The 11,230-nt window shown below is 34.5% G+C and overlaps 2 protein-coding genes across 2 annotated transcripts in view; both read left to right on the forward strand.

The window, feature by feature from the left end:
* The first annotated feature begins 6,768 nt into the window (after positions 1-6,768).
* LOC144978825 (uncharacterized) overlaps positions 6,769-11,230 on the forward strand; it is a 78,975-nt gene continuing 74,513 nt past the window's right edge. Inside the window, exon 1 of the mRNA XM_078925373.1 lies at positions 6,769-6,999. The gene's annotated coding sequence lies outside the window, so the exon portion shown is untranslated. The remainder of the gene's footprint in view (positions 7,000-11,230) is intronic.
* Positions 9,160-9,591, forward strand: LOC144974772 (uncharacterized). Its single transcript, XM_078918058.1, has one exon. It carries the CDS (start codon positions 9,160-9,162, stop codon positions 9,589-9,591), a length of 432 nt encoding a protein of 143 aa, XP_078774184.1.

The raw sequence follows: 11,230 nt of genomic DNA on the forward strand, positions 1-11,230 counted from the left end.
GCTTTACTTCATTTGAAATAAGGAAACTTCGGAATTGTATTTGGCATTGTGTTTATATATCTTAATATAATTCTAATCAGTTATCTGTTTAGAACTAGATACTATACAATATGAATTCTAATCAGTCATCTGTTTAGAACTAGATACTATACAGTATGTATGCCAAATACCATCCCAATTCTCTTTCCTTGTGTGCGGGAATTCCTACGAGTGGTGTCTGAAATTCCTGTGAGCCAAATTTAAAGTTGGCGTCTCTTTGCTATGGTGATGCAGTGAGTGTGAGAGTCATCACTACACACATAAACAACAGAAACAATTTGAAAACATGACTATGACACGCAACCAGTCATACACGAGGTTATACTATTTATCCAAGAGCTTGACTCTCTCTACACTTCGCATTGATGTTTGTCGTCTGACGAGTTCAACTCTCGGTCGACCTGTCGATATTCCTTTTTGCCTAGGACGTAATCATTAACTCTCAAACGTTCCACTGTTTTGAGCAAAAATTGTAAATGGAGGGGGTGCAGGTACATTAGGATACCCTGAACTCACTCACTGTGCGCTAATGCTGGCATGTTATATATCAATTTGCTCGTCAGATGTTTTAGTTTCACATTCTTAAAGTTTTTTATAATTTCAAGGCACTTTCCTGGACACAAATATGATTTATGTGTCAAGGTAGGGTCTCAAATTTTCAAGTAAAAACTGCATTTTCTGCAAATGCCAAGAAGGAAAAAAATAACTGTTCAAAATTATGATCAAAACAAGTTTATTTTCTAAAAATACATCATGTCTTACAACTTTTATGCAAAACTCAAGTATGTAATGCATAAATTGAGCATCTGGTGGGGTCTCAAATGTATCCACACATTTACTCAAACAAGGGGCATAATCCAATAATTTTTACATGTTCACAAAAATGTCTCTAAATTGCTTATGTCAGCATTTCTTTGGCATATTTTGGATATATCTTGGTCAACAGACCTAAACACATGATACAAGAAGACATTTCAACATGGTGAAAAGGTTTTGGGGTAATAATTCCATTACAAAAGTAAAATTATATAATTATTTTAAAATTCACTTGTGTGTCACTTGTTTAGTGCAAAGACTGAACTATACACACCAAAAAAATACACAAGTTCCTTCTTACTGATACAATTGATAATACATGGATAAATATAATAAAGGACTTCAGTATACATATATATTTATTTATATATGTAAATGTATTCGCAGAGAGCGAATAGTATTTTTTTTTCCGCAAAGAGCGAAAACGAATGATTATTCGCAGAGTGCGAAAATATTTTAATTTCACAGTAACAGTACCTTAACAAAATAAAATAAAAATATACAGACAATTTAACATTTAAAAAACAAAGAGCATTTTAAAATACAATAATAAATCAAATAATTTACTCAAGAACTGTATGATACCACAACATACATTTTCTATCCGGCTGTAAACAAAACCATTTTTTACAATATAAACACCTATGTCTAGTTTTCTGTACTTTCCCCCTATCTAAGCATAACCTACAATCACCCCTTGAATTTGAAGAAGCATCTGGTAAAATTGGATGGATTAACTTAATTTCTTCATCTATATCATTATTATCACTATTCCTGCTATTTGCTTTAGATTTACTTTTACATTTACAATTACAATTTGTATTTAAAGCAAGTGGTGGACCCTCTAGATCATCTATCCCGCCTAACTGCCTGGCTAACTCCAGAGTAAAATCTAACTGATTATACTGTTTTGGTCTCTGTAATTCTTCAATATCACTATGCCTAGCTCTATATTCTTTGAACAGAATATAACTATTAACCCTAGCAATGTCAATAAAATGAAAAAATAAACTTTTCCACCACTTGTGTGTTTTTCTAAGACTATTATATTTCCCAATAAGTTGATCAGACAAATCTACCCCATTCATATTCTTATTGTAATCTTTAACTAATTCAGGCTGTGCAACATCTAATTTTCTGAAAACCCCATTATCTTTACTCCTACGTTGTACTACTGCCTCCTTATTTGCATCATGTATTGTAGATATAAATGAAACTGTCTTATTATCTTTCCACTGTAAAGCTAAAATATCACCATCCCTATGCCATCTAAACTCCCCCCTCTTAACCCTCTTTTCCCATTCTCTAACGTTCTTTAGACTAACTGGAAATCCTTTTCGATTAACTATTATTGTCCCACAAGCTCTCACATTCTTCACAACCAAATCTTTAAAAAGTTGAACACTAGTATAAAAATTATCCACATATAAATGATATCCTTGATTGAACAAGCCAACAAGCAACTGCATAACCACATTATAAGCTAAACCATTTGTTGTATTACCCCCTACCTTACCCAAATAAACATCAAAATTGTGTGTATACCCTGTCTTTGAATCTGCTAAAACCCACAATTTCATTCCCCACTTTGTTGGCTTGTCCTTCATATACATTCTAAAGCTATACCTTCCCTTATTTTTAACCATCCTCTCATCTATTGAAATATTCTGATAAGGTTGAAACAATTTCATACATTTTCTACGAATATAATCCATCATAAATCTAGCTTTACATAATTTATCATCTCTATTTTCTGTTCTAAAATTACTTATTTTTAAAAAACTCATAAGACATTTATAACGCCAAATTGACAAAAACCGACGCGCCCACAAACCATTCAACAATGTCTCCTCACACCAATATAAAGTAACACGCTCCACTTTCACACAACTCATGTACATCAACAAACCAATAAATCTATACATTTCATCCACATTCACAGGTTCATCCTTCCACCTCTTATACAACGTCGGTTTCGAATCCACACACATACTCGCATAATCATTCGTCCACTCACAAAACAAAGACAACAGTTCTTGAGTAAAAAACAAACTAAAAAAATCTAAAGGCGTTAAAAATTTTCGGTGATCTAAGCGAGTCACCGTATCAGGCAGGCGTGGACCAGGGACTCGCTCAGGGAGAAAAGGTGGCACTTTGTTCTCGGGACCACCATCCACACATAGTTTCTTCGGCTGTGATGGGCCAGGGATTTCATCATGATCCGAACGCCTGAAGAAAATAATAATAACAAGAATTAAAATAAAAAGAAGTACTTTGAAAACAAAGGAAATGAAAAATAATTCTGAAAGGAGAAAGCAATTAATTACACATATAAATATAAAATATCAAAATATTTTATCACTCTCCCTTTTTTACATCACACACTAGTTCTGGAATAATATTTCTTGACATAGAGTTGAGTAGAGTAAAAATACTATAAATAATGTTCCTGTAGACCCAAAACTGAATATATAACATAATATCAACAATAATACATCAGAAAACACAAAACAGTCAATATGAATATAAATGCTCTATAAGAACAACTAAATATCAGGTCAGTTCTCACCTTTTTCTTTGACAAGCAGAACTAGTTGTGGCAGTGGCAGTGTCAGTATCATCAGTAGGAGTAGGGACTTGTGCATGTCTCCCAGTTTCATTCCCACAGTCCTCACACGGAATAAGAATCTCGCTAGAAGAAAGAAAAAAGAACAATATTTTATTATACAAACTGTCGACACATCAAATCAAGACATACAAATCATTTCTATATCTCATTCAAGTGGCCGAACTAACCGTCTTCTGACCTCCATGTTTGTTTACATTTTCAACACACAACACTTCACTCGTCCTAGTCAAACTCAAGCACTTCATAAATACAATTATAAACCAAAAAAAAACAAACTTTTTGTACTATATTAATGAAATAGATAATTAAGTTGAATAAAATATACATATCATGGGCATTATGTGATCGTTTGATGTTACTTTGAGAAGATTTCTGAAAAATACTTACTCGTCGTTCTCACTGTCAGATCCCATATTTGGCGAGTACGGCAGGTCGAATTCTTGAGACCATTCGGACTCAATTTCATCATCATCCTCGTCATCACTTACATCCACGTTGAAGAGGATGTCATAAATTTCAGACTCTTTGAGATTTGCCATGGTGCAAAAAGTTTAAATAATATAAATTTGATAAATTGTGAGTTGGAGTTGTAGAAAGATTTCCCGAAACAAAATGGCGGATCGAAGGTAACGGATGGAGTCGTTAGCAACCTAGCTTTCGTATCTCTCGTTATTTCGTAACATTTTTTTACATTTTTAACATAATTGTGATGAATTATTAAATGAAAATCATTCTTTTATAATAAAATAATAGTTTCAACACATAATCTGGCGATTTTTTACCGCAAAATGGGATTATGAAAAAGGGGGCGTTGTCACGATCACCGGTGATCGTGGTTTCTATTTGTGGAACGTTTGAGAGTTAATAGAACGTTGTGTGGTTTTGACCGTGAAGAAAACCTTAATAAGTCACATTTATATATTTTAGAGACATCGTTTTGAATAATTTTGAGTTAAACGAGCGAGCAGGAAGTTATTTTCTTAGATTTCATGAACGGCCGATCAGCGCTTGTTTACTATAGTAACGTAATTCCCAGCCTATGTCGGATAGTTTTCTCATCGAGGCCGCTGGTTGGCTAGCCAATAAGAGCACCGTACGGTTTCCATTGGGTAAATTCCTTGATTAGAAATGAGCATGTAAATTCAACTATTTATCATTAAAGTGCAACTGTTGCAAAAACAATAGTTTGTCTCAGAAAAAAGTAATAAATAGGCATGGGGCTAAAGTAACCCGGGTAAACTACGGATATAGTCGGTGTCAGGGTTGAGTGAATTAAATGATGGTCCGAGATTAATTTATCAATATTCAAGACCGGTGAAGAGAGAGAATGTTCAATGTCTGGAATGACATGATCTATTGTGTGGCCATGGTTGTTTGTAGGACCGCTTACAAGTTGAATAGAGTTGTTTGTATCAATAAGCTCCGGAAATACTTTGGATTCATTTTTGTTTCCGAAACCAATGTTAAAATCAGCCATAAAAATATTTTGCTTTTTGTTTATGGATTGAATCGACATAAATTCACTGAACTCTGATAAAAAACAATTGTTGATATTTTGTTTTGTTGGCTTGGTGGTGGGCGGTAGATACAATTAAACGAGTTTCAAAAATTATTTTCATGAATGGCAAATCCAGCGTACTCAAAACTTCTAAAATCATCATGGTGGAATGCTATCTTATCAAAGAGTGACAAGATGTAAATGATTGCAATTCCACCTCCTTTCCACCCAATGCGTGGAAATAATTTTACGCTTAAGTATTCTGGTGTAAATGCTTTCAGAACTGGGTCATCATATGACTGGTTAAACCACGTTTCCAAAATGACAAAAATAATCATTTTGTGACTTCAATTATGTCGATTATCTATATCTTGAGTTTTATTACGGCACGATCTAACATTTAGCAATCCGATTGTTTTACTCGTATGATCAATACGTGCAGGTTGTTGTTGTTGTTGTTGTTGTTGTTGTTGCTCGAAACGGTGCTGTTGTTGCGATTTGTTGTCACGGTGGTAGTTCATTTCATACTGACGGACATTGTTGACATTTGACAAGGAACGGTGGGGAGTATTAAATAAATAAATTTTATTGAAGTGATTAGATTGGATGGGGGACGAGTGTTGATTAATTTAAGTGAGGATTGAGGTCGTTGGGGTAGCGGGTGTGGGGATGGCCAATGACGTTGGTATTAAAATCAAGTCGAAATGTCAGATAAAAATCACTTGAATCACATAAATGTAAGAGCCAACAAAAACAAGACTCGCCGGTCAGGCGTGTTACACACGATGAGGATGATAATAATGATTTCTTAGTCTGAAAGGGATTTCTGCACGTGACAAATACATCATTGTGAAGCTCTTCGAGCATGATGTAAATGGGTGGAAACCTAACATTAAGTAATCATTAAAAAAAAAAGAAACATTCCAAAAACAGTAAGATCACGAAGACAGAATCAAAGACAAGTCAAAATTTGATAAATACGTCATACAGCATAGAGTGAGTGAGCATACATGAATGATTGATTTTTTCGATCTAAAAAAATTAAATTGAACAAAGACAAAAATAATAAGATAAACAACTTATTTACACAAGATACGTGCACTGAAAATAATAATGTACACCTCGACGTCAGGGATTTGAAACAGGGACGACAACTGGAGAATTCTTGAAATTTGTTAACAAAGTTTAAAATACTCGGTTATATCTCTTTCCTATAGAGCAGTAAAGTTAGGTGCCCCAAACGTAAACAATAACAAGTTGCTAGTGATTTCCGTTAGGGACCGGAATAATTTACGCACAATATAGGTCTCCCAATTTTGTAGTTTGAGTTGTAGGCAATACACTTTCAGTATTGAAAATATGTTTACATAAAATCTAACAGTTGCAGAAATAATAATATAAGGCTAAATTATTATGAAAATCAGGCTCCGAATAATTCTCGTTTTGTTCACACCAGCGCAATAATTTGCTCTGGTCTAAAAATAGATTGACTGTAACTTTTGATAAATTTTAGAAAATTTTACCTTTTGTTCCATAAAATATCCATATCTAGACATTATTTGATGCATGATCGAGTATTTATGAATATGTGTTTCTTTTGCCACCTAACAGCCAAATTTTAAAGGTTATTTTTTTCTATTATTTACATTGGAACGTGAGCTGTCAAGACAGGAACATGTGGTTTGCCACGTGCTTCTCGACTGTTGTTTACGTTTGGGGCACCTAACTTTACTGCTCTATATCACTTGTTCATTCAGCCTTGAACTTCAACGGAGCGCCACCTTTTGGAGATATTTTGGCTTCGTAAATTGCTTTCGCACTATTGCTTGGGAGTTGCTTCAGTTGTCAGTCAACCTGAAAATCGGAAAGCGAAACAACAATGTGTTTGCGGAAAAAGTGAAAGTGACTTGATTCTGTGAGATTATACTTCTGTTGTAACTTGTGTTTCGAAAGGATAAAATTAGTCTACAAATTTCATATCAATTATGTGACGTCCTAAATACAACACTGAATAAAGGTAAGACTAGAAAACGTTTGAGTTTGGTGAAGACAAGAGTGATTTTACGGCACTACTACTACTACGGACCACAGTGTCCGTGGTGTGCTGGCTGCTTCGTGTTCAACAAAATGAGATCCATTATTTCATTCACGGATTTTTCGCGACTTTCTTTGTTTCTGAATTCTTGGGGTGCGTATTATAACCCCTTTTAAGGGATCACACCACAATATACTATATACAAATAATTTTTTTTTAAAATAATTTTTCGAAAATATCAGGTTGCCATGGTAATTGTGAAGCCATCTATTCCGTTCATTTATGTATGCTCACTCACTCACTGCTGTATTGGCTGTATGACGTATTTCTCCAATTTTGACTTGTCTTTGATTCTGTCATCGTGATTTTATTGTTTTGGAATGTTTCTTAAAAAAAGAAAATGATTACTTAATGTTAGGTTTCCATGGCTATTTTTAGATTTATCGCAAATTCTTATTTCGCCCATTATGTACAGTTTTGACTTTGTTGATTCCACAGTAGGTATAAAATGATGTCCTCTTCCACAAATCATCTGAAGACGTGAGCTGAGGAAATTATGTTATATAATAACAATTCAAACACCACACTATCACCAATTGTAAAAGACACGTATCTTGTTGAGGATGACAATGACAGATCTTATTATTTTTTTTTTTTTTTCTAAAATGAATAAATGAGTGTCTATCCATGTACTACCTTCAGGTTTCTCGTTTTCTAATAGTGAGAGGATTTCACCATGCCCCAACTTAATACTGAGATCAAGTCCGCATAAAATTTCCACTCAACAGACATCGCAGGTGTTTATAATTTATATATTTAGTTCAAATAATAGCTCCATTTTAACCCATTTCTACATTACAATGTTTATGAGAAAAAAAAAATTCCCAAATTAAATTTCTCTTCTTCAATATTACCAAAGGGCTGGAGTTTTGGGGAAATGCTCTAAATATTCATTAAAAAAACAAACGGTTCTTCTACATGCCTTTAAAGAAACGTAGTTTTTTTTTCCTGATTTAATGTGTTGGCATAGTTAACATGAAGAACCAAGTAACATTTCTTGAGAAGACACTCTTCTAATAAAAATGCCAAGAGGGAATGCGCCTACCTTTTAAAGTCTTTTTACATCAATATAGATTGAACGAGATTGATGTCACTCAGCTCTTTGTTATTGTTTTTAGCTAGCCATTTTTATCAGTAGTTCTCACTAAATTCTATCAGCCAGACTATAAGCGTTTAAGGTTAACAGATTGTTTTGTGTATATCTGTATAACCGTATATATGTTATATCCGAATGGCGGATGTTACGAGTTTTTAAATAAATGCATAGCGTCAATAAGCACTACTGTCAATGCCTCTGTTTATCTTTACTGCTGGTTCAAGGGATTCACCACACTATGCCATATCACCATTAACAGCTATTTTTTTTCTTCTACTATTTCATTTTTTTTTTTTTTGTAGGCTACTTGCTTTTAATCGTGTTGAGTGAACTTAATTTTGAGTGACAATCAGCGCACTTGATTGCCATCAGAACGGTAACCTTGTATTCTCTAGAATGTGAAGTTGCTCAAGGCCACACAATGGAGTGGGTGAGATGTGAGCCTGGTGTTTATTAGGCAAAGACCATACCGGTTTGCCAGAGCCACTTAATGCCACGATTGTCTTACATTTTATCTACAATATATTCATAAAAAAAGGTAATCTGGTGGAACTGGATTAGATTCAGGCTTGCCTTGTTGTGTAGCCTTGAGCATGTTGTCTCACGCTAAATTACTTGCAGCTCTTGGATATTTCAGTCTTTCCATTTAATATGTCCTGAAGTCAAACATCCACTTTTGTCAGAATTTTTATTAACTCTGTGTATTTTAAAAAAAATTGTAATTATTATCCTTTCAACCTATTTGTATGGCATCTTCTTAAATGGCCTAATGGAGAATCACAAGAAAAGTGCAAGGCCACAGGAGCTCACTGCACTAACTATACTATAAAGCTGAGGCATTAGCAATTAAAGAAGGAATATAGTTAATCAGGCAATCAGACTCCTCCAGTAATGTCAAAATAGTCTTCCTTACTGATGCCAAACAAGTATTAGACACTTTAAACAACCCAGTGCATGCAGACCTAAATCATGTAAGTGCAGAGCTAATGAAACTAAATCAAAGGGAAAAAGAAGTGCTACGTCAATGGATTCCTGGTCACTGTAGCTTCATAGAAAATGAAATATCAGATACTTTGGCCAAAATGGGATCTGAACAAACACAAGATGAAAACCATTTTGAAGTTGGCGAAATAAAGTCAATCATCAAGTCCCATGCAAAAGCCAACTGGTACAAGACGCACTCAAGCTTCAATAAAAGTGACCCAATCTTCAGACTGCGATCAAGACAAAACCTCCTGAAACACTGCATACATAAGATTTTCAAAACAGAAGAAACAGATGTGTGTGATTGTCCTGAAGGAGAAGAAGACGCCAACCATGTACTCCAGACCCTCCCAATATGCAACAACAAGAGAAGATTTTGGCCTGCTACCGACCACATCTCTGCAGATCAAACTGTGTGGGCCCCTAACAGCTGAGGAAGACAATGGCGTTCCTTCACCAACTAGACATTCAACATTAAGACAATATGATGGGGAAGAAGAGGAAGAAATGTGGCATCTAGACACACTTTATCTTGTCTGTGTGAAAAATTAGAAGGGCACTCTGTAGTTCTGTTAGTGGAGCCCTTGCCTCTTCTTCCAATTCTGTGAAGTTTTTAATCATTATTTAGTACCTCTGTTTATCCATTTCTGATTTGGTTTCTGTATTTTAGTTAGATTTGGTAGAGAGGTGTACTCATAATTGCAAGCCGTTATTGTTACTATCTATTGGATGATCTGAACGATTATTTTTCTAAATAGATTATTGAAAAGCTGTTGTAGTCTTTATATAAAGGTCTAATCAAGCATGTATAATAGGCGCCAGACAAAGCAAGAAAGAAAAATCCCAAAAAATCAGTCTCCCTCGACTGGGGGATCGAACCTCAGATCTGATATCTGGTCAGATGTGTTACCATTACACATTATCTTTATATAAATGCAAACATTATGTCTGTCTAAAATTGTGGTCAGGGGGTCTCAATAGGTTAGTTGGTAAAGCTTCACAAGCAAAGGGAACGAGATGGATCTCAGGTGCGGTTGAGTGATTGGATAGCTGGGTCTAATAAATCTGGTGGAAAGTACTTTGCGATAGACTAGTGTCCTATCCAAAGTGTAGCAAGCAATTGCTATTGTCTGTTTCACGCTATAGAAACCGGGATAAACTCCAGCTCCATGGGCCTATCACTCTGAAGGACTACAAATCTGTGGTGAAAGAATTTTAAAAATTACATTTCGTTATGTATTATGCAAATATATTCATGTTTGAGGATGGGAATTTCATTTCTTTTCTATAACCATTATCATTCCAAATAAGTAAGCAATGATAAAAATATATCATATCACAGCGACTCAAATGGCTCAATTTCATATGCACCTGACTGACATGCAAAGGATCCAGTGTTGAATCTATTGCTTATTATTTTCTTTTCAGCTCCCCCACCCTCCCCAAATCTAACCCAACAGTGATTGGATTTCTCGATTTAATTTTCTATGGCAGAAAGCACTCAATGGCTTACCATAGTATTGTGCATGCATGTTGCAAACAATTAGTACTATTAATTTCTGACAACTCTATCTGGGATACTGATAAAATGACAAATTTCTAATGTATCTGCCGATGGAAGTCAAATAATCTTAACTTGTTTTGAGCTTAAGTTCATTATTTATCACAATTTTCTCAGGGCAGTATCACACACAACAATAGGTGACTATTGAAATCAGATTAATTTTGTTAAACTACTTTTGTAGACCAGCAATTTATCCAAAGAGTAACCAGCAGATGTTAAAGTAAGTCCCTTTCAGTAAACAAAAATTGGGATAAATATACTGGCTGTAAGTGCTACTTTTACAAATAGTTTTTCTGCATAATAATCAATGCCTATTTTAATTGTGAATGCTATAAAGAGAAATCTAAGCGTAAACAAACAGTTTTACCATCAAATTACAAGCTTGACATAATCTAGTACTCTTGATTTTTAAAGATAAAGCTTAAAATATTAATCGAATGTTTAATAAATCGTTGACAGTAACTTGTTGGTTTTTTTTGTGTCTGTGTGTGTGTGTAAATTTTTTTAGT

The sequence above is a fragment of the Berghia stephanieae genome, chromosome 1 (assembly GCF_034508935.2).
Source record: "Berghia stephanieae isolate SIO BIC M18660-M18661 chromosome 1, UCSD_Bste_1.3, whole genome shotgun sequence".
NCBI lineage: Eukaryota > Metazoa > Mollusca > Gastropoda > Nudibranchia > Aeolidiidae > Berghia > Berghia stephanieae.

Excerpts from the sequence above, each read along its gene's own strand:
- LOC144974772 (XM_078918058.1), top strand. The coding sequence starts at position 9,160 with ATGAAACTAAATCAAAGGGAAAAAGAAGTGCTACGTCAATGGATTCCT.